Source organism: Crocodylus porosus, unplaced genomic scaffold (assembly GCF_001723895.1).
Source record: "Crocodylus porosus isolate Cpor-Errol unplaced genomic scaffold, CroPor_comp1, whole genome shotgun sequence".
In the NCBI taxonomy this organism is placed as follows: domain Eukaryota; kingdom Metazoa; phylum Chordata; order Crocodylia; family Crocodylidae; genus Crocodylus; species Crocodylus porosus.
In genome coordinates this window covers 42,250,486-42,274,528 of record NW_017728931.1, presented here as the reverse complement: position 1 = coordinate 42,274,528, position 24,043 = coordinate 42,250,486, and the positions used below count along the sequence as shown (strand labels likewise).

The following is a 24,043-nucleotide window of genomic DNA, read 5'->3' as shown; positions in this document are numbered from 1 at the left end:
ACAGCTGACCGATCAATCAAGAGCAAATTATACTTAACCCACCTGATTTCCTTCTAGGCTAAAGTGACAGATAGAGGGAGAGCCGTGGATGTAGTGTACTTTGAACTCAGCAAGGCTTTCAACATAGTCCAGATGAAACTGGACCCAACACATGGGCACATGATTGGGAGGACAACTGTGCTCAGAGCCAGAGCAGTGGGGCAGGGACATAACTGGCCAATACCGCTCCTTGGTCAATGGCAGCACATGGTACAAGGGCAGCAACCAGAGGTTTGTTGCTGCAGGGAGGAAAATACAGTCATCTCCTTTGTTTTACCACCAACACATAGGTCAAGTGGCCATTTAAACACCAATTTGGGAGGGCTAAAAAAGGAGAGAACATTCTCCTCTCAACAGTGAACCTCCAGCCATCACTCCTATGCCATGTGCTGCCACTGCTGCTCCGATCTCCCCGCTGCAGGAGCCAGAACCAGGGCTGTTGTACCGAAGATGCAGGGTGTGTATGCAGGGAACAGAGTCAGGAGGGTGAGACAACAATCCCACCCCCTTCCCCCCGACCAGCACATATGGTCCCCTTGGGCATTGCCCACCCATCATTATGCTACTGAAGTGCAGGGGTCTGTCCTGAGGACAATACAGAGTACAGAAGATGGAACTGGATGCCTATATAGATCTCCCTCACTTTGTGCAGGTTCTGTATGTGTGAATTTGCTCCTATGCGATGACCATTTTGCACCAAAAATTAATTATATGCAAAATAAATTCACTCTTATGTGATTGGTGTGGTGGAAGCCCGCAATCAACTGCTTTGTGCAGTGCACTGTGGGAGTAACACACCAAAATATAGGTCTCCTGTGTGGATCTGTTCTCCTAATTCGTTTTCTGTGCCATGTGTTTCTGTAAGTGCCATCCCCATTATGATAGTGCCCTGTGCTTGTGTATACTGTCTGCTGTTGGTAAGTACCAAAACTGCCTTGTAAAAGTGGTAGAAATGGGCCTGGGGGTCAGTACAGCTGAGGTCTTGGAACATATCCCTATTTCTTACATTGTAAAGTGGGTTCCCTTTATGCAAATTTGAGTTATGCGCCTTTTCCAGGAACGCACATACAGCATAAAGCAAGGGAAATCTGTATTTGTAAATGACACCAAAATGGGTGGAGCAACAAACAATTTGGAATATAAGATTATGTTTTTAAAGTTTGTAAGAAATAAAATGGATGAAATTCAGTAAGTAAAAGTGCAAAGTGCTAACTTTGGAAGGAAAAAAATAAAAATCAAATGCAGAGATTCAAACTGAGGTTAAAATAGGTTACAGAATTGCAGAAAAGAACTTGGGTAGGATAAAAGGCCACAAGTTGAACAGGAGTCAGCCTTGTAAGTATTGTTGCAAAATGAAGCAAAATCTATAGCCTGCTGGGATGTATTAACAAGTGTGTCATATGTAAATCACTCAAAGTAATTCTTCAACTTTAGGTGAAGTCTCACAGACGCTGAACGGAGTAGTGCCTCCAGTTTTGATCACCATGTGATAAGAAAGGGGTAGACAAGAGCCCAGAAGAGAAAGACTTGTTTTTCAGACCCCAGTCATGGCATACAAGAAAAGGTTGGAAGAACTGTGATAATTTATTCTGGAAAAAAAGAGAAGATGGGAGGAATTGATAAGTCTTCAAATACAAAAATGCTTGTTATAAAGAGGATGGTAGTTCATTGTTTGGGGCGGGGAAGGGAAGTTTTTTGGGTTTTGTTCTTTAAGTATACTAGTGTTTAAGCACTGGAACAGATTACCCAAAGAGGTTATAGAACCTTTGTGTCTGCAGGATTTTAAGAGCACATTAGACAAATGCTTGGTTGGATGTTTTAGACAGGAAGGATCCTGCCGCTAGCATTGGGGTGACTGAAAAAGTATGGCCTCCCTAAGGCCCAATTCAAAGGATGGCAGGATCCCAGATGTTGGCATCACATTTTCTGTGCCAACTGTGAGGTGTGAGGCTACAGCCTAGCCAGAGCCAGGGCCCAGCAGCAGTAGCGGAGTAGTGCTGTCAACACTTACACATGGTCTATGATCCAAGGCAAGACAAGCACGCATGCAGACATTTTATTGCCTTCATATCATATTCCTCTTAAATCTTTTACTTTGATCCTACATCTTAAGATTGAACAATGCTCTGATTTCTAAGATGACTGTCTAGAAACTGTATTTGTTATTGGTCATAAACTCCTCAAAGGAAGAATGGCAGGTAGTGATCCCACGGGGAAACGCTTTTGGTATGCAGGGTACTGCAGAACTCAGCCTAAGAGCAGGATAATCATAGGAGCGAGAGAAATAAAAATATCTGAGGCATGGGGGAGGGCGGGGGCGAAGGGGAGGTACACTCAGATTGAGGTCAGAGGTGCAGCTAGCTCCCCTATACCTGACAACCTGTTCCTCTCTCTGAGACTGGGCAGTGTTCAACCAAAAAAAAATGATTCTCAACCACATCTGAAATCTTTTCTTTATTTAAAAGTCTTGCCAATACATTTCCTAGGGTTTGAGTGGAGTACATTGCTATATTCCTTTTGCTCTAAAATTGCTAAATACTAGTAAGAGGAAATACTTAAAATGAGCATGTAGGCCCTCATTCAAAGCCTATGAGTGAGCTTGTATTTAAAATATATTTTCTAGCGCTCCACCATTCTCATTGTTTCTTAAAAGACCAGGTCTTGACTCAAACTTCAGTTCAAGATTAGTTTAAAATGCAATTCTTCTCTGCAAAGCAGCTCTATAAAAATCACATCTTCCTACTCGGACCTTCCAAGTCACCTTCCTAATTTAAGTGAGAAAAGATTCTAGTACTTATTCCTGCTTGTTCTGCAGCACCAATGGTCTTAAAGGGATGAGGTCTAGATGCCAGTTACCAAGTTTTGGTGCTCCTTTAATTGAAGATCACCTAGTTGTACTTCAGTGACTAAAACATTAAGGATGCCTCTTCTTAAATCTAAAGTTTGAGAAATGGGACTTGCAAGTTCTACTGAACGACCCACTGTAGTGTATACAATCTCCAGCAAGGCAGGCTGTTCTTCTCAGTAAGTTCTAATTTCCTGCTTGATGACTTCCAGCAGCACCTGAAGTTTGAATGTCAGATAATCTGCAACATGAATAGAAAAAAAAGGAAAGAATGCTTAATTCAAGGCAGTGTCTTTAGACATCATTGAAAACTGTGCTATCACATGAAGTACTGTGTGGAGCAAAATGACTTTTTTCAATAAATATGAAATCTTATCTCAGACTGTCCACCTTTAACATAACACTCGGTTCCACTGCCTTTCCTACTGGAGGCCTACTTCTTTTCAATGGCTGTTAACAGGACTGAATCCAACCTACTTGTTAATCAAGGCAGAGGAAAGCAGAATGCAGGATTAAAATAGAGCTGGCTGAAATATTGTCAGTTTGCATATAAAAATCCCTAGCCACATATGTATATGGGCATCTTTCAGTTTATCAAGACAAAATCTTGATGTTTCATGACCAACAAGTACACCAATGTCTGCCTACAGCTGTCTTCCTACCAACCCTTTCCTCAGACTTTAAAAACTACCTATGCATAGATCATATTATAGTTTCACAGATATATGCCCACACTGAAACTCTACAACCAAGCATCCTTGAATTTTAGGGACTTATGAATTTGGATTCAAACAATACAGACTGGATCTACCTCTGGTTTTTATTAAAGTGGATAATTGTGCTAAACTCAACACCAGCATGCGCAGCCTCAAATATGTAGCGGCTTACCACTACTGAGTAAAATTCAATACTTCGTGCTATTTATCCCTTTCATCCAACCTATACTCACAGAACAGGTCATGGCAACACTTTGGCATTGGCCTGCGGACCACCAAATAGTAGACTGGTAAACCGCTCAAAACCATGACACAACCAATGCTGATATTGACAGGGTCTGAGTAGAAAGACATTCCCACTGTGAAGAGGCAGATGGTGGTGAAGGAGACTGGAACAAAGAGGGGAACCTAAAGACAAGAGCACAAATCTCTTCGGTTATAGCCGGCCATTTTAAATCCAAGCACCGCATTAGTTTGCACACAGGAATATTCATGAATAATTCAAATTTCACGTCTAGAAAAGGAGAAAAAGTAGTAAATCTGGCCAGTCTGATCTTTCAGTACAGTCGATGTCCAGTTAACAGGCTATGTGATTTCTAATATAGCAAAATTTTCTGTTACTGTAGTAGGAAGACCTTAATGGGTCACATAAGTAGACATAGGTAGCCATTTCAAAATTCTTCAGCTATACAGTAAAAGACAAGACTGAACAAGGTAATTAGCAGAATACAGAAGCAAGAAGTCCATCAAGTCTAAGCTACTCTTTGAATTTGTTATGGATTGCTTGCTACCAATACTCATCTGCTGAAGCTGCTAATGGGAAATCCAAAACCCTAGGTAACATAACCCATTCTTAAGTTCGTGGAATAACATTGTGATTCATTTTGACCAGCCTTGAATTTGCCTTGTAACTTGAGAGCCAAATAAGATAAAGCAGACTCTCCAATTAGTAGCACCATCTGTAGCAGCCATTGTTTCAAAATAGGAAACAAAGGCAGTTATCCAGCATCAGTGCACTCTAAACATCCTAAGGCATTTGATTTGCTAAAGTTCAGGATAAATTAGAATACCCAGACAAATAACAAAACTGCAAATTTATAATTGGGCTGTAGATACAGCCTCCACCAGATACTATTTTGGTACAATCCTTAATGGAGGAAATTTGAGCATGGCCCCTGATGAAATCTGATCACTCACCTAGGACAAAAAATCTCCCTTCAAGAAACAGCTTTAGTTTTGGATGTAATCTTTCACAGATGGGGGCATTTTATCCTTCTTTTTGTGACTGCTATAAACTACCAGACAACTCATGGCCTTGTGTTACTCCGTTTCCAAAACTGTACTGCCCAGGACCAGCACATCACCAACCTACATACCACTAAATTAAATAAGGAATGACAGAACCATAAATATAATCTGCCACAGACATTAAGAAAAGTGGTCAGGAGTTAGACAAAAGCTTGATCACTTATGTCTCCCTCATGCCGTTAAGCCGCTGGTGGTAATGAAGATGCCAGCAGTCATACACAATAGGTCATTCATGGCTCTCATTCCAGTCCAGTTACCAGCAGTACCGCACCTCTGCTCAAGAAGGGGTATAAGTGCAACTTTGTTTTATTTCACATTTTTATGATAAAATTTTACACAAATAAGTACAATTACAATGGTTTATATCAGAAGTGATCAACCTGTGGGACAAGCATCACCAGTGACATGGGCAGCATGTGTGGGGCATGCAACAGACCAGCAAGGGGCAGGCAGCACAGTGGCCAATGGGGCAGGGAGAAGCAAGCAGGGCAGGAGCTCAGGTAGGGAGCACAAAGCAGGGAGCAGAAAGCAGAGCAGCAGATTGGGCAGGGGAGAAGGATTGGAGTGTCACTTGGGGCATCACAGGGCTAATTTGTGGCACTTGCCAAAAAGGTTGGTCCCCACTGCTTTATATAAACAAAGAGAACAAGGAGAAAAGTAAAATATTTTCTCTATGGCCACTAGAGAGCAGCACCTGTACATATTACATTTATTCTCTTTCAGAAAAATCTTCCTCAAACTTACAGTGGATATGAAGGAGATCACTGAAACGTACCCAAATACCTCTCTCATGATACTGGATTTTCTTTAAAGTTTTGTTTCATTCTTTTCGGTGCAAATTTGGGCTTTTAACCACTTCTCAAAGTTTGAAATGGAGTGAGTAGGAGAGATGGCTATTTGGGTGTTTTTTAGTGTTCAGCCATATGTGTTGGGATATAAGCACAGGTGGAGTGTCCCGCAGGAGGAGGAGAGAGAGAAGAGAGGAGCCAGGAAAAAGGGACCTTGCAGAGCAGGAGCCTAAGGTCAAGCCAAGTTCAGGAGGAAGCTTTGGCTACACTCCTGATATAAGCGATCGCGTTTGTACTCATTTCTGTAAGATTTTATGGTAAAAAAACAAGGGAAAACCCCCATGAGAGGCCTTTGGACACTAGCTTTCCAGTGTGCATGACAGAGCAAAATGGAGGGTATCTATCCTGATCCCATCTCCTGATTCCCAGTGCATTGTTCTATTTGCTGGAGCATGTTGCCTGCTTGAAAAATTGACTGTCCATACATACACAGGCAAAAGCTCTTTATTACCTGAGCTATCAAAAACCAGGTTAGTTGGGCATTTTAGTGGGATATTCGCCAGACAAAGAGTTCCCCTGCATCTTACTGGGTGAGAAGAATAGAAATCTTTCCCAAGATGAAATGGAACTGAGGTCATGTGACATTCTAGCTTCCAGTGAATATTTTGGAGAGAAACCCTTTTAAATAGCAGTGAGACCAAACACTTCTGGCTTCTTAAACTCTGTCATGAATTACCTTGAAGGGCCTGGGCAGCTCAGGGTGACGGTGGCGATGGATGATGAGCCCAAGTGTGGCTAGCCCTATGAAGAGCCATCGGGAAAAGCTGAAGAAGTTCAGTAGGTGGTAGATATCTCCAACACACACCATAACAGTAACCAGAGGGAACTGATCATTGTAGAAATGAAACACATGCATTAAACCTGTATCACAGACTTTGACTACTTAAAACATGAGAACCGGAAACTCCTATTTACAGTCAAACGGCCGTGGAGCTTTAGAGTATTGGATGATTTTAGTGCTGGGATTTTAGCTTTTGGGATGCAAATGAATCAGGTGGAAGGCTGTATATGAAGACAAGTTTTCATCCATGTAATCAAAGGTGACTATCTACGATATTAGAAAGATGATGAACAATCATCAGACAAACACAACTGTTGAAATATTTTCCACATTAAAAAAAATAAATAAATAAAATAAAATCATTCCACACAATTTTTCCTAACTCCTGAAATTTCCATATTTGTAACAGATAAGAGGTATGCATTATACCCAGAAGCATCTGGAACCCAGGGTAGAGAGAATTTTATAGGATGATTTTTTTTAAAGATGGTGACACCAATCCTTTTAAAGCATGACCGTCAGACATATGGCCTGCGCACCAGATCTGGCCTGAGGCACCCTATGATCCAGTTCGTGGGTCTTGGACCAACCCCAGGTCCTGCAAGCTATACACAGAACTGATCTGGTGTGAGGGCTGAATCCAGCACCACAAGCACTGCACGCAGCATGGCAGGTTGGTCTAGGAAGCACACTATATGTGGTATGTGTGCTGGACTGGCTTGTGCACTGACTCTGGGGCTGGTCTGGATCAGGCCCCCTGTGCTGCACATGTAGCCAGGCCAGCCCCACACACCACACTCAGCACAAGCCAGCCCCACCCAGGGGCTCCCTCTGCACTTGCTGCATGAGGACAGCACAGGGCGCCCCACCACCAGACAACTGCGCGCTTTGGATCTGGGCCTAAATTGGGACGAGCCCCAGAGCCAGTGCACAGGGCAGGTATGGCAGGGTGCCCCACACAGCATGCACACCATGCAGAGCAAGTCTTGGGGCTAGTGTGTGCTGCACTCAGGGCTGGACTGGCCACATACATTGCACACCGCACAGGGGAGCAGCACAGAACACATGCCACATGTGGCCCCCAGTAGATCAGCCCTACATGTTAGCTCTGGCATGGCCCAATCCAGCCCACAGACCAGCCCAACAACCCTCATCTAGCCTGCAGGGCCAGAAGAGTTTGACACCTCTGTTTTAAAATACATGTGCAATGAGGTTTTAAGCCTAGGGCTGGAAGCCAAGAGATCTTGAGTTCAAATCCCACATCTGTCACTAAGTAGACTTAATATTTTGCCATGTGCAGTCAATGCAAGTTTTTTTTAAATGAGTGTATATCAGCAAAATGCTTTCTGCAATTCTCAGTTCTAAGTTTTCCAAGGCCCAAAATTACCTCAATGCCTGTTCAATCAAAACCACCACTTCAAGCCCAAAAGAAAGCCAGCATGGCAGAAATTCAATTTTTTAAAATTCTTCACCTCACCATTAACATAACAGCTGGCAGAGGGGTATGTCTTCGTATGTGGATCATCGAGAAGAGGGGAGGCCACTGACCCTCCCTGGAAGCCACAAACAGAGTCCTAGGAGAAAGACAAGGAATAACACAAGAATCTGAGCACCTGACCCTCGCATCTACACTGGAGAATGGAGGCACTATCAGTTGGACAGGCATCCATAATGGGGCTTAGGTGTCTCTATACTAATGCTAGGAGCATGGGGAACAAGCAAAAGGCTTGCAAACAAAGACTCTGACTTGGTTGAGTTAACAGAAACCTGGTGGGACCCTACCTATGACTGGACAGTAGGCACGGAGGGATATAGGCTGTACAGATGAGATACAGTACGGAAGAGGTGAGGGAGCATTGCTCTCTATGTTAAGGATCAATACACATCTTCAATAATCAAGATGAGATCAGAAGAGGGGCAAATTGAGGCACTGTGGGTCAGAATACAATGGGGTCAGGGTGAAAGGGTCTTGGCAGTAGGGGTCTATTACAGACCATCACACCAGGATGATGAGCTAGACATGGAATTCAAGGTAGCTCTCAAAGGCGGTACACTCAAGGGACATGGTTGTCAGGGTGACCTAAACTACCCTGACATCTGCAGGGAGGAGCAGTCAGCTAGCTCTGTCCATTCACACTAATTCCTAACCAGCATACAGGACCTTCACCTAACACAGGAGATGTACAGTCCCACTAGGGAAAATGCCTTACTGGACTTAGTGCTTGCTACAGGGAATGACCTGGTGAGTGATCTGAAGATACAGAGTAACCTAGGGGATAGCGACCCCTAGATTCACTATCTGGCAAAAGGTGGGAAAGATAACTAGTAGGGCAGAAGTGCTAGACTTCAAAAAAGGCTAACTTCAATGTGCTCAGGAGATCACTAAGCCAGGCACTGAAGGGCAAGAGCATTGGTAAGATGGGAGTCCAGGAAGGGTGGGCATTCCTCAAGGGAATGCTCCTTTAGGCACAAAAGGAGACCATCCCGGTGCACATAAAGGGATGCAAAAGAGCCAAGAAACCCACTTGGCTGAACAGGGAAATCTAGGAAAGCCTAGGGTGGGGCATGGGGAGAGAGGCATACAGACTGTAGAAGTAGGGGGTAACCACCAAGGAGAAGTATACCTCCTTGGCTTGCACTTACAGTGAATCAGATAGGAAGGCCAAAGCCGAAGTGTAACTCAGGCTGGCAACGAAAATTAAAGACAACAAAAAGTCCTTCTTTAGGTACAGAGAGATTACAAAGAAGGCACATGGCAACATGGGACCCCTACAGAACATACTAGGGCACCTGGTAACAGATAGGAGAGACAAAGCTGAGGTCCTAAATGAGTTCTTTGCATCTGTATTCCTGAACACGGATAAAGACACATCTCCCAAAGGGGCTATACGCAGGCACAAGGAGGGACTCCAACCCACCAACAGTTAGTGCTGACCTAGTGAAGGGGCATTTGGAGAGGCTAGACATGTTTAAGTCATCGGGCCCAGATGATCTTAAAAGGGTGCTGAAGGAATTGGCCAGTGTCATAGCAGAACCACTGGCATGGCTGTTTGAGCATGCATGGCACTCAGGACAGGTCCCAGAGGACTGGAAAGGGGCCAATGTGGGCCCTATTTTCAAGAAGGGGAGGAAGGATGATCTGGGTAACTATAAGTGAGTTAGCCTCACCTCTACCCTTGGGAAAACCTTTGAAAAAAGTATTAAAAGGATCACATTTGTGAAAGTCCAGTAGGAAAAATAATGCTGAAGGGCAACCAGCATGGCTTCATAGCAGGTAGATCCTGCCTGACTAGCCTTGTTTCTTTTTATGGCCAGGTCACAAAAAGCTTAGATGCAGGAGTTGAAGTAGATCTCATCTACTTGAATTTTAAAAAGGCCTTTGATACAATGTCGCATCCCATTCTTATAAATGAAATCAAAATCAAATCAAGCGGTTGTGACAGATTATTACATGATCAGGTGGCTGGAGAATTTGCTTATGGGACACACCCAGAGGGTGGTGGTAGATGGGTCATTTTCGACCTGAAAAAAAAAGTGGGCAGCGGAGTTCCCCAAGGTTCAGTCCTTGGACCAGTACTGTTCCATATCTGCATCAGTGACTTGGATGAAGGTGTGGAAAGCACTCTGTCCAAATTCACAGATGACACCTAATTATGGGGCAAAGTAAAGCCACTGGAGGGCAGGGAGCAGATTCAGGTGGATTTGAACAGGTTGGGAAGTGGGCAGAACAGAATAGGATGCAGTTTAACAAAGGTAAGTGCAAAGTGCTGCATCTACAGAGAAAGAATCACCAACACACCTACAGACTGGGAGCTGACTTTCTAAGCAGCACAGCAGCAGAAAGGGATCTCAGAGTCAGTCAACTCCAAAATGAACATAAGTTGTCAATGTAATGACGTGATAAGTAAAGCCAACAGCACTTTCATGCATTAGAAAGTACATCATGAACAGGTCTAAGGAGGTGATACTTCCCCTCTATGTGGCATTGGTAAGACAGCAGCTGGAGACTGCATCTAGTTCTTGGCACTATACTTCAAGAGGGATGTGGATACTCTTGAGAGAGTTCAGAGGAGGGCTACTTGTATGGTTAAAGGCCTGCAGGTAAGATCCTATGAGGAGAGATTGAGGGACTTGAATCTGTTCAGCCTCCACAAAAGAAGGCTGAGGGGATCTTGTGGCCATCTACCAATTCATCAGGGGGGGGGCACAGCAAGGAATAGGGGATACTCTATTTACCAGGGCACCCCTTGGGGTTACTAGGAACAATGGCCATCAACTGATGGACAACAGATTTAGATTAGACATTTGGAAAAATTTCTTTGCACTGAGGGTTGCCAAAATCTGGAATGGGCTTCCAGGGGAGGTGGTGCTCTCCCCTACCTTGGAGGTCTTTAAGAGGAGACTGGACAAGCACCTGGCTGGAGTCATCCGACCCCAGTGCTCTTTCCTGCCCAGGGCAGGAGGTCAGACTTGATGATCTACTGAGGTCCCTACTGCCCCTAAAAAGTTATGAAATGCTATAGCTGGAATAGACACCACCCATGAAGGCTGCCCACACTGATCATGCTGAGGGGTCTACCTGGCCTGAGAAGGCAGATGGCCAGGTTCATAGGGAGATTGCAGGGCTGACCGCCATTTACACAGGCTGATCACAGCAGGGACCCCCACTCTTCTGATTGGTCAAGGGGCCCCAGTGGCCCTACCCTGATCAGCTCCACTTGGTGGAGAGGGGCAAGGTCACATTATAGGCAGCCTCTTCAGTCAATCCGTGACAAGGGGTGGGGCAGCAGACATCTTGGGCTGCTCTTCATATGGGCAACCCCCACCCCTGGCAGGCTGCACAGCTAGGCCACAGCACCATGAAGATCACTGGCTCCTTCTGGAGAGCCAGCATTTTCTTTTCAGTTAGTTTTCTTTTTATCTCCCTGCACCTCCCTTCGCTCCCCGCCCCCCGCATACTTTGCAGGCAATGCCGGATTTTATGATTTCTACCAAATCTGCAAAATCCTGGTTTTGGGAGGTCCCTACATCATGCTCTATTGGGTTCTGCCCCAGGTCAGCTCTTGCATTTTGGTCCCTGAAGCAATAGCTTCTCTGAGATTCTGAAAAATAAAAAGATCAAGTGCCCAAAACTCTCTGAAAAATTCCCAAACATGCCCAAGAAATGGCAACACTTCACAGTCTATTTCTCATCCTGTAGGCCACAATAAGCACTATGTTCACAGGTCATTCAGCAAGACCATTTTTCAAAAATTGCAGCAGAAAATTATTTTAAGGTACCTGTGGCAAAGCATTTGGACTAAATCTGGCACTACTCATGGAGAGCCAGAAACAAGAACCAGCAATCCAGAACAATTGCACACCCCACACCCATAGAGGTGTCGAGTGCAACTGTGCACAGATAGCCAAGAAGGTGTCAATTAGCCAGGTTGGCTGGAAAAAAAAAAATCAAGAAGTTTCTAAGCAAAGCTAAGAGATCTTAGACACCTTCTAATAGATGTAGTGGCATCAAAAGGTCTAATTACTTTTCGAACAGAGCTTGATTGCTTCAGGAAGCAGACTACATGACATGGCACCTGCAGCAGCAGAAAGACTCAGCATCTCCAGAAGCCCCTTCTAGCCCTATATTCCTATAAAAGGTCCCACACCACAGCACTGGATACACAGGGGAAACTGGAATTGCTCCAGCATAACAGACTCTCACCAGAAGTTAAGACTCCTAGATCTGGGTACCTGCGAGATGTCTGCTACTTATAGAAAAGCAACACTAGAGAGCTCTCACCTTCTATACCTTCTCTGAAACAAATTAGTAATGAAGAGTAATTCCCACATCTATTTATTTTAAATCTGTACATACAGTGCCAGATCTTCAGCTGGCTTGGAGCAGTGCCCAGAGCAGCTGGGTTGTGTGTAAAGCTGGCTCTTTGTTGCCTTTGTGGTTCCCTAATGTGAGGCTGGCCAGCAGCCAGTTTGGCCAACAGTGAAATATATGTAGAGCAGCCTATCCCCGTCCATTTTGCTAAATACTATGAGAAAGGAGCCATGAAGCATCTCTGTCCATCTAGGGACTCCTCTTACCTCAAGAGGAAATCCCTGCATAGTTAAATCCTACCAGGGAATATTTCCCATACTATTTCTTTTACTTCAGCCTACTGCAATGAACAATTCTGGATGACTTATATTATGAAGCCTGCCTTTCATATCCATTGATTTGTCCCATACCATCCAAGCAGTAAAACAGACAACAGCTCTGGTACCATCATCCTATACTGGCAAGTACAAAAGACACAAAAAAAAAAAAAAAAGAAGCTTGCCAGGAGATTTGCCTCCAGCAGAAAGCAGTGGAGGTTTTCATTCTGGAAACATTGCCTGTACCTACCTGTGAGCAGTCAACAGATTTGTTATTAAGGGTCTCCCTCTTCTTGCTTATATAGCAGATCAATAAGTACAATTTTCAAAAATAATCACAAGAGTCTGACCTGGAAAACGTAAAGATCGCTCCATTCATGGTGCCAAAGCAGGACAGAGCAACCAGGATGGGAATCACTGAGGTAAGTCTTTGGAAAGCACGTTGTGCAAAACCCTAAAGGGAAAACATATTTGGCTTCAGAAACACTGTGCTAACCCCTATACAATATCTGACTTAATGTAAATAGCTAGATGCATGTCTACTGGGAAGCTGGAAATGCAACATCAGGTAATCCCAAGTTTCATCTCCCTTCTCCCACTGACATCTTGGTCTCTTGTTCTTTCCTCACTTCCTGCAGCAAGACTGCAAGATATTACAAGTTCCTGATACTTCAGAGAAGTAACAGCACTGATGGCCTCTCTGCTACAAAAACCATTTCCTAGATTCATCCCTACTTCCATTCATTTAGAGTAAATTGATCCCTTTGAAGGAAAATAATAATGGCATATTACTCACTACAGCCACAGCCTGGGAGGCCAGGACATCCTCTGCTGTCAGGACTGTATAATAGGAAACATTGGTGAACATATATCCTACAATTACAGTAATCACAGACACGATCACTGCCAGCGGGATATTTCTAAAAAAAAAAGGGGCGGGGGCAGAGGGAGGAGAGAGAGATAATAAGCAGTGCTGTTATCTTCTTTTCACTTGCATCATTACTACAGGTAGCAGATGCCACTATCAGCAGTGAGAAGAACCAGCAGTCATCCGCTCTTCCCATATAAATTTGTAGCTTATTGTGAAATAAGTGCATCACCAGTAGCTTCCCTCACAGGATGTCCCGCTAATCTTACCGTTCAGGTCGGACAAGTTCTTCCCGCACAAAGCTAGTCTGAAACCTGCAGAATGAAAGCAGACAGGTTATGGAAGAGTCTGAACAACGGGCCTGGAGCACCTTTAAAAGTGTTTCTTCTTTTATAGGACCCTGACCGTACCTACCAGCCCGAATACGCAAACATCCCTGCATAAAAAGCCAAGGGCAGCTTGTCCAAAGCCAGTGACTGACTGTTGAAAGCATCCTGGAAATTTTCAGTGTGGCCTAAATAGGAGATTAGCAGAGAGTTACAGGGCAATGGCAACAGAGATGCTATCTCTAGTGGTCAGATAAATATATGAACAAGGTTCAGTTTCTCTGCCTCAGACAACCCTAGAGACTGATGGTTTGGATTTGCCTTCTTAGGTTAGTTCTTAGCTGCGTTGACTCATCTGGTTCTGGGCAGTACCTGAGGTTAAGTGAGCAGGGCAGGTTTTTAAAGGACAGTAACAAGGACTGGTTCTCTCTCACACATATCCCGGTGCTGTGGAGGCCCCAGTTGGCCTATTCTCCACTTGCAGAAAGCCTCCTCCCAGAACTGACATAACATTTCCTGGCCTGAACTCTCTCATCACTGGACCCCACACAGCTAGATTTGCACTTTATTTTAATGTCATGCAGCCAATGAGGCAGCTAACAACTGTCATGCAGTCAACGAGGCAGCTTGCTGTGCTACTCCCCAGTCCTCCATATAAGCATTGACCCATGCTCCCTGTGGTACAAAACATGGGAACAAAGAAAAAGAGATGAAGAACTTTGGCAGGGAGCGCAAGAAAAAGCAGAGCCAGTTCTCCTTTGCAGCTGCTTCTGGAGAGGATCTGTCCCTGCCTCCCCGTCCCACTATCACTCTGCTGACTGTTGGGAGAGAAGACTAAAGAGACAGAGGACTCACACATGTAAAAATAAAAACTGGCTCATTTTATCAGATCCCACCATTTTCAAAAGGAAGCAAATGAAAACAATACTGTCAATGTAGGTCTTGCTTTATTTCCAACAGAAATGAAGGAAAAGAGGAGGAAAGAAAGGATAATGAACCCTTTCTTGTTGATGAAAACCACACTCAGAAAGGGTTTGAATGCAGGTCACGTTTTATCAAACCCCACAAAATCTAGGAAGGAGAGGGAGACAGATGAATGGTTCCAGCTCCAAGGAAGAGGAGCTATATAGGGACAAAAGAATTAAAAAATTAAAGAAAATAAGTCCCAACATTTACAAACTTTGGTAGCCTATATAGCGAATCACCTACACCTATATTTATATTGTAGTAGCTGCAGTAATAATCTTAAACCAGGACAAAATCCTAGTTCCCCTGGAAATTATTGTCTCCAAGCAAACTGCTTTTACATGGAGCCTTTTTTCTGACCTTTAGCTCACCCTGTGTCTGCCTTTTAGACTTGAGGAAGTGTAGTCAATGCCCAAAACTTGTCCAACAGTGGCATAACAACATGGAGCAGGGCAACCAGGGCACCATCCCCAGGTGTCAGTTCAAAGAGGGCATCAGAACGGCAGCCCGCAGGGAGCTTGTGCTGCCACTGCAGCCCATGTTGGAAAAGTTTGAGTCAAGAAAGCTGCAGCCCATGACACCAACACCACTGCTATCACAGCCTGCATGAGGAGGCAAGTGCTCCTTCCCCAGTGCCAGCCCAGGAGCCAAAACTTCAAGTTACACCTCTGTTGCCCAACAGCTCTCTCAACTATACAGCTAGTCCAACAAAAGGTATTACAAAAAATCGTTGTTCCTGGAAATCTAATTCTGGAGTTCACAGGCTAACTGTAGGCACTCAAGTTTGCAAATACTGGCCCAAGTGCTTCTGAAAGTAAAATAATTGGAAGTAAAACAGTAAAAGGGGAAAAGAAAATGCAAGAGAAGGAAGTAAACAAATATCACCTGTAAAAGGAAATAAAAGGAAACTTATGAAAATAAGAATCAATTGGAAAGAAAGCTTCATCTGAAGAAAACTGAACAGAAAGTGACGCTGGCCCCTGTTGTGGCATTCTAAGATGTTGGTGCATACAAAGGATTTATTGGTGGCGATATCTTGAGTGATTTTTACAATCGTCTAAAGTCATATTAAGTGCAACCTGTAATTCCTGGAGCTTTTAGCAACTTCTCTTCCCAGATGTCACTGGCACTGCTTCTCCTACCGAGGGGATAGCGCCAGGGGCTCCAGATTGTCATTTGAAGGTGTTATGAGCAATAGTGGCTGAGGATTTCTGCCTGCAGAACAACCCCTCATTTCAGAAATGTTGCCAGCTTGAAGGGTTTTTTCATGTTCAGAGAAAACAAATCCAGACATGAGAGAGAAATATAAACGGTCATCTTGATGTCTTTGTTGTTTTCTCTTCACTGGAAGATACAGCATAAGGACAAAGAATGCCGATTATCCCTTGAGTGTGAACACCATGGCTTGTTTATATGGGAAAGTTGGATCAGTATAAGCTAAGGTGCATATTTAAACATATACATTGGTATGACTACTAATTTGGGCATTCCTATATTGGTGTAGATACATGTGGAACATTTGTGGCTTAGCTTAAATTGTGTAGACAAGTCCTTAATACAGTGATTCTCAGCCAGAGTGCTGCATCGCTCTAGGCTGCCATGCAAAGTTAGCACTGTTACATGCAAACATGATTCACAAGATACACCAGAGATTTCAAATAGCTGTCGAAAACCATGTCAAAAACATTCTGAATTGTTGTGGTCTTTCTGAGTTCTTTGCAACAGAAGAATTGCACTATTATTTTTCTACAGTCAAAACATGAGTGAAAGCTAAAAGCTGGCATTTTCCAAAGTGTACCTTGAGTCTCAAAAGGGTGAGAACCACCACCATAATGAATGCTGCCCTCAAGATCACAGCTGAGCTGGCATACCTTGAGCCAGAAGCATCATCCCTGGCACAATGATGAGTGCGAGAGCCGTAAGCTTGATGACAGACAGGAAAGTCTGAAGCCGGGCACTCCAGCTGACACTCCAAGAGTTCAGGATAAGGACTATATCTGGAGGAAGAGAAGGACAAGCCAATGAATTGCATCCATAGCTGGGATTCTAAACCAAGAACGTTATTCTCATATTTTTTCCCCACTGTCACCATCTATTTTCATGAGCATACTGAATACAGACACAGCAACACTCCTTGCCCTGGGTCCTTGGAAGAATTTTCAGTGACAGGTGTTATATTATTATTATAATAATAATAATAATAATAATAATAATAATAATAATAATAATAATAATAGCATGACCTGAAGTATAACATTTGAAAAGGAAGCAGAGGTTACAGACTTGAGAGTGGAGCACAATTTGGTTAGTTTCCCCTCACAATGCCTGCTATATTATCTGTGCCTAACTGCTGGAATAATCCATCACTGCACTTTTCATCTCAACTTCTCTGCCTCACCACAATCTTCAAGTGAATCTACTACAACTCAGGAAGTATGGACGCATCTACCTATCCACTGAACTAATTAATTGACATGGATAACTCTGAATCACATGCCCATAAGTTTGATGGAGCTTGTTGACCCATATGCACAATATCTGTTCCCAGCAACAGAATGCATGGTCCAGATTTTTCCAGTGCTCGTCTTCCAGTATGACCCCATCCTTACAGAACTCCTTGGCAACACTGAATCACAAGTAAAAAGAAGGCTTAAAACTCCTTGACAAATCACACAGCTTTCATTTTCCTGTTAATCTGATACCTGTGCTCAGTCTGCAACCACTTCTACTTCTGAGCCAGCTCCACCATCTAGAGACCTGTTCACCAGGTTTATTCAGCAAACCTTTACACATAAGATGTACCCAAGCCAGAAACCTGGATGCAAAAAAGCTACCCTGAGCTCTCTGGGTGGCTTAGAATTTAAAACAGAACGCAAATTCCACAGTCTTCCTTATAATGTGATGAGCCCAAACATTAGATCTAAGGCACCTATGAGTTACAGGGGAAGAGTCCAAAACATGAACTCAAATATTATCATTTGGGCTCAATCTTGATTTATACTTACAGTACCCCAGAAGAGCCACTAGCTTCACAGCAGGAAGAGGAGCTGCACAGGGTGCAAAAAATGGCTCCAATATATAGCGTCCAAATGCCAAAGAAACCACTGCACTGTTCGCTGGCCTAGAAGGAGAAACCGATTCAGAAAATGTTAAAACTGATCTCACTTGAGTCGCGACAAAAATATGAATGAAAGCAACGTTTCCTACTTTCTAAAACAGTATTTATTTCTAGGATGGACCATATCCAAAGCATTTTCAGCACACAAGAAACTGAGGAAGTTCAAAAGTGTCAGAAATGGAGGATTTAAAATAAAATTAGCCGCTATTCTTCATTACTACCTCACTACCAAGATAATAAAATAAGGATACCAAAATAGTCGAAAGAAAAGGGCTGTTTTCCCATGCAAAAAATGTGCATATTGCCTTCTGCCTTTTATTACTGCAAGACAGAGTAGCTTCAGTACTTTCTCACTTTGTGCATTTTAAGTATATAAGCCTATGACTTCCAATACCTCCCTGCAGGTGGCAAAAAACAAATCTTACCTGATAGCAAAGTACTCAGCCCAAAGAAATAAGAAACTTGGCAAAGGTCCCAGCGTCTCCAGAATATAGCTGTAATGTCCTCCAGACTTGGTGATTCTTGTTCCAAGTTCTGCATAACACAAGGCACCTGGAAAAATTCAGATAGAGAAGTGTTTAAACTGTCCCATGGAATTTCCCCAAGAATTCAGTTACTAGTTTTCTTGAAAATTCACTTATAAAAAAAGAAATAATAATGCTGGTTTCAACCAAGAGTGCTTTATTTTGCTTAGACACGCTGGTTGGTTTAAATGATATAAAGCTTCTCAGTGGAATTAATTTTAAAAAGCATGTTGGAGGACATTTCGACTTGCCTACAGAGTTTTTCTTTTCCACTATTTACCTAGATCTAGGCTTTACCACATACAAATCTCACCTCAAAATGTGTAAACAAGAAAAAATATATATATATAAAAACGTGTGGCACCGCAGAGCTTAACCATTCCCATTTGAGGCTAGATGGGAAGTAAACAGAGCTACAACCAGCCTGCACAAAAAGCGCTCTCTCAAAGGAAATACTTGTTGTATAATGTAGGTGAATTTCATCCATGAGCAAAAAGATTAGATTAAACAATATTTAATAAAGCAGCATGACTCTTGGCCCGAGTACCCCAGACTTGTTGCTAATATAGCTTCTAGAGGAGAAATCACCTTTGAGAAGTTTCATAAGATTCAATGCATGACCATTCACCAGTGCTGTTGCCTGCATCTCTGTCAGTTCAAAGGAAGGGCACTTGATGTCCAGAAACTTGCCCAACAACTCCCACAGCCATACAGGTGATCCAATAAAAGATGTAATGAAAAATCCTTGCTTCTCAGCTATTCACGTGAGCTAGCTAACTAAGAGGACTACATTGAGTGAACAGAAATTACTAACGGACAGACTGAAATAAAATATGAATGAGTTGTGGGGAGGGGGGAAATACAAAAGGAAAAAAAAAAAAAAAAACCTCAGAGGTGTAAAATTTAATTTATATAACAATACAAAAATCCAAAGTTACTTTTTCTACAGCTTCAAACTAGTCACATTCTATGAACATAATATGGTTGTTTTACAGCAGATCCAGTCATTTGAAGTTCTACACAGTAGATGACATAAGATGCTGTTGCCTGTGCTTTTTAAAACTTTCAACCGCATTACAATAAGAATCTGTTTTCACATGGAATTGTCCAGGTTTAATGGTTTTATTTTGGTTTGGTTTGGTTTGGTTAAGCTCTGAAAGGTGGAAAAACTTTGAAGTCACATGAGGAAATAAATACAGAGCACAACTGCACCCCTACCTCTAGGGTCTTCAATAGAACAATTCCTATGTCTCAGCCCACACACAGCTCCACATTAAAAGGTCTGAAGCCGTGAGTTACCCCTCAGTTCCCACCGTCAATCCAACTGAACAAGCAACCCCTAGAACTGCACAGATGTTAGACCTTCAGTTCTCTGGCACCAAGATGACAGGATTTATTTTTGTATACTGTGTCCCCACTTTATCTTCCCCTGAGAAGCAAAGCAAGGCCTTTATCACAGATATAAATTATTTGCTAGGCAGAAGATAAAGCAAAGATGACACCTTAGAGACTAACTGGGTTCAGAGAGGCATGAGCTATCAGGCACCAATTTACTTCATCAAATGCTGGGATGAAAAAGTTTTGTTAGTTTCTCCATCTACCAAAAAATTACAAGGAAGACTAAAGAAACTCATCACCCACCAAACAGAGAGAGAATCCCGCAGGCAAACCAGACGATCAAGGAGAGACCCACATTGCCAGAGTTTCTCAACACCCCTTTTGGGGAGATAAAGATGCCACTGCCCACCATGCTGCCAATAAGGAGTGAAAAAGCTCTCAGCAAAGTGATCTTTTTCCTCAAGAACACAGCCTCCTCTTCTTTCTTGGCTTTTCCCATGGTCTCTCCAATTCTAGGGAAGGGGATAGGTTTCTTGAAGATGAAGTTGCGACTCAAGCTACCTTAAGGGCACTTCCCAATCCCACTGTCAACAGTGCTTACCTGTGGTAGAAGACAAGAGACAAGGTTTTGTGGAGTTTTTTTGGGGGGGGGACAACTATTAAAGAGGTCTTACAATAATCATCAAAGCCTGCTGAGTCGACACTCCTTACTCATAGGGTGCCTTTGACTAAACACACTCTAGATGTACATGATATACCCCTATTATCTCTCACATCAGTTTTGGGAATAGAGCTGGTTTGTTGACAGTTGTGCATCCAGCACATCAGTTTTGGGAATAGAGTTGGTTGGTTGACTGTTGTGCATCCAGCAGTTGCAAAGAACAAGATTTGCAAATCTCTCTGATGATTTTGGACACCAAGCTGTGGATGCAACCAGCCTTAGTTGCCTTGCTGGGACCCACATTTTCACACAAAGCTGACTACACACCCTTTAAAAGTCAAGCCTTTTAAAGATATTTCCTGTTATGCACCCCAAAAAAAAAAAAAAAAAAAAAAAAATCAAGGCCTAACAATATTACCAGCCATCCTTGAAAATCTTGGCCAGAAGAACTTTTTCTTTTTAATGCAGAAGAGTACAAAATGGCTTATACAAAATATTTACTAAGTATTTGGTATAAAAATATTTAGAACAGCTCTATTGAGGGCAGGAAAGAAGATGAAATTAAGCTCCCACTTTTTTCTTTTTAACAATTAATTAAAACTAGGCTTTCAACAGACTAACTTCTTTTCTCATTGTTATTAATTATACTTTGAGTGGAAGAAGCCTCCACCTACAAAACGTAGATCCATCTGAATACTGAAATCATATTCATCAAACCCTTAGAAATTTGGGAAGCAGTTTATAAAATTTGACTTCTCACTGATTGCGACCTTCCTTTGACCAAAAATACAAAGAAAAAGACCTTGCATTTGATGCTAGTTTAAGGGATCTTTATTTTTTGCTATTTATTTCTCAATGCAATTTTATACCCATTACTGTTGTGGTCATGAATAAAAATTTGGAGACCAAGACGCACTCAAATGCTTTATTCAGGTTTCCTCTAGCTTTCTAGGGCAGTGGACCCTTTGAGACCATCTTAAAAAAACTGAATAAATAAATAAAAAAGTTATGCACACTGTTTATGGGATTTACTGCAAATGAATTGGCAAACAAAATTTAAGGCCAATTACAACCCTAGCTAAAACTAATTACACCAACTAAAATGAACACCACCATTATCAAATCATGGTTACAATAGGAATCAAAATCAATCAGTGTTTTCATTAAGTAGATCAACACAAGAATGTGAGCAAGATTCAGAATCATGAAGTTGTTTGGAGTGTGACTGACTTACAAAACACCACTCCCAAAATTTTAGAGGAAAGGCTGTTCCCCAACCCTTTCAGGTACTGGCTAGGCCCCTCAAGGTTACCACTGACTAAATGGCACATACTTGTTAACCCTTCTTCCACCTAAATGCTCTACTCTCAAGTCAATGTTTAGCAGATTAATTTTATACAAGCACACTTTTTATAACCCAGGATGACACGAGTGATTTAAAAGTGGCATCTGCTTGAAATCTGGATGTGTGCGCGCTAGCACTTAAAGCTATGCATGCACATGTGTGCACACATTCTAGTTGAAGCCTTAAGAAGCATTATAAACATGCTGTTAAGTAGGCAGGTGCCTCCCCCATATAACTAATACAGAGGGGGCATCATTCCTGTGGTATTTGGAGCATCAAGATCAGGACTGCAGGCCAAGGGACCAAGTAACCTCAGGGAGGTAACTCATGTAGGGAGGCTTCCTCTGGACTCTCCCCCAATCAGGCTGGGAAGGCCAGGAATCTGTCTCTCCTCTTTTCCTTATACCAGCCCCAACATAACAAGAACATCATCATTTCTTCCTGGGATGGTGGCCCAGAAAGAGCACAACTTCTTCAGTATTTACCTTTATGATTGCAAACCTAACTCTAGTGCTCTCACCACTGGCCCTTCCTTCTCCTCAGCTAAAGATTTCACATTTGCTTGAGCTAGTTAGTAGTATACTGGACCCATATTTTTGGGAAGACTTGACTTACCTAGTTTATTACAACTAAGTTTAGGAGCAGCTTGAATGCATCCAGATTCAAAATCATTTGAGAAACTAAAGCTAAGAGGCCAGGATTGGATAGTTATTTTCTTGATCTTCTTCTTTGGCTATCAGAAGGAAATTCATGTCCCTAGATCTCTGACAGTGTCCGCTCCCTCAAACTGGAGGGTTTGGGAAAGAACCCCCAAGACTCCTGAGCTGATGTTATTAAGCAATTGGTCTTATTCTGTATCTAGCTAATTTAAAAAGAGCTCTCTGTCATGTAGCTGAAAAAAGAACCATGGAGCAATTGCAGAAGATGTTAAAACATGCGACTGGTCAAAGAGTCACAAAATCATAGTTGTCACTTTGAACATGTGTAATTAAAAAAAAAAAATCATTGCTAAGAGCTTAACAAGTGCACTTATCTGGTTTGTTGGTTTAAAACAGAACACACGTATTAATGATCCATTAGGTTTTCATCACTTTTTGGGATCCACAGAAAGTATGATGTACAGCGAAAGAATGTCCCTCTCGGACGGCTCAAATTCCACAAGTAAAATAGATAAAATAGATAAAGCGATCGATAGATTGATCAGATTAATACTCTGAACACTATAGGTTTGTCCTCATGGTCCTTTGCACCATTCCCAGCCAGAAATATCTGGAATTAAAGTGATCAAGTGCCAGAGACTTCAAGATTGTAAAATCTGTTGGGAGAGAAAAAAGAAAAACAGAACCAGTGAATACCACTTTACATACCTATAACTAAATATTGTCTAGAGAAACCATTCACATTCTGCTTTCTAGTTCAGTCCCTTGTACTTGACGCATTAGAACAGAGATGTTAATCCTTGTGCATATTCTTAAGCACTGCCACAATGTGCTTAGTATAAAGGAAATGTTCAAAGCTGCATTTTGTTCAGCCTTTCGGTCCATGATTAGCTCAAATCCTCATTCCAAAGCACAGTAGCTTTGCATGAGAGAACTCAAGTAAATTTACAGCCTTTTGGGCCTATTGCATGTGGGGTTGTTGCAATTTTACTCATTCTTCACAGCAGGAAATCAGGTGTGTAGCTTGGGGTTGTTACCCGTCAGCTCCATGTTCTTGGAGAACCCTGACACAGGACACAGACTGTCCAACTCACAAAGACTCACCCCCCCCCCCAACCTAAACAGAAAACCTGAAGCAGAGACCACAGTAAATTCTGGGATCAACGAAGCGGGGGAGTACTGCATGATAAAGAAGCTGTGTTCCAAATGCTAATCGACCCTTACACCCAGCTCAGCATATCAGACCAGTTCTAATCTGGATTTACAAAGGACTTCCCCCCACTCCCCACACACACACACAACTCCAAGCAAAAGTAAGTTTAATAGGCATCTCGGGCCATACATTCCCTGGTCCCACTATGGGAGGCCTATGTAAACTTAATTGGCTAAAACTCAGTTCCCGGGTTAGGGAATGCTGAGGCAACAGACCGAGTCAGAGAGGGTATGGGCAACATTTGAACAATGGTACAGGGTTCATCACAGCGTCCAGCCCATTAGAGCCCTGTCCACAAGTGTTGTCATACTTTTCCCGAGACAACTGGTGGAAGTCCTCTCCACAACAGGTTATGAACA

General features: G+C 42.7%; 1 protein-coding gene across 1 annotated transcript; it reads right to left on the bottom strand.

The window, feature by feature from the left end:
* Positions 1-2,469: 2,469 nt before the first annotated feature.
* Positions 2,470-20,399, bottom strand: LOC109316536 (cystine/glutamate transporter-like). The gene is made up of 12 exons (XM_019544706.1): positions 20,110-20,399; positions 18,370-18,496; positions 17,832-17,947; positions 16,698-16,823; positions 13,949-14,048; positions 13,804-13,848; positions 13,463-13,586; positions 13,017-13,120; positions 8,015-8,111; positions 6,433-6,582; positions 3,834-4,008; positions 2,470-3,125 (listed from the first exon to the last, which is right to left on the bottom strand). Exons 1-12 carry the CDS (start codon positions 20,303-20,305, stop codon positions 3,061-3,063), a joined length of 1,425 nt encoding a protein of 474 aa, XP_019400251.1. The 5' UTR covers positions 20,306-20,399; the 3' UTR covers positions 2,470-3,060.
* Between the last annotated feature and the right edge of the window lie 3,644 nt (positions 20,400-24,043).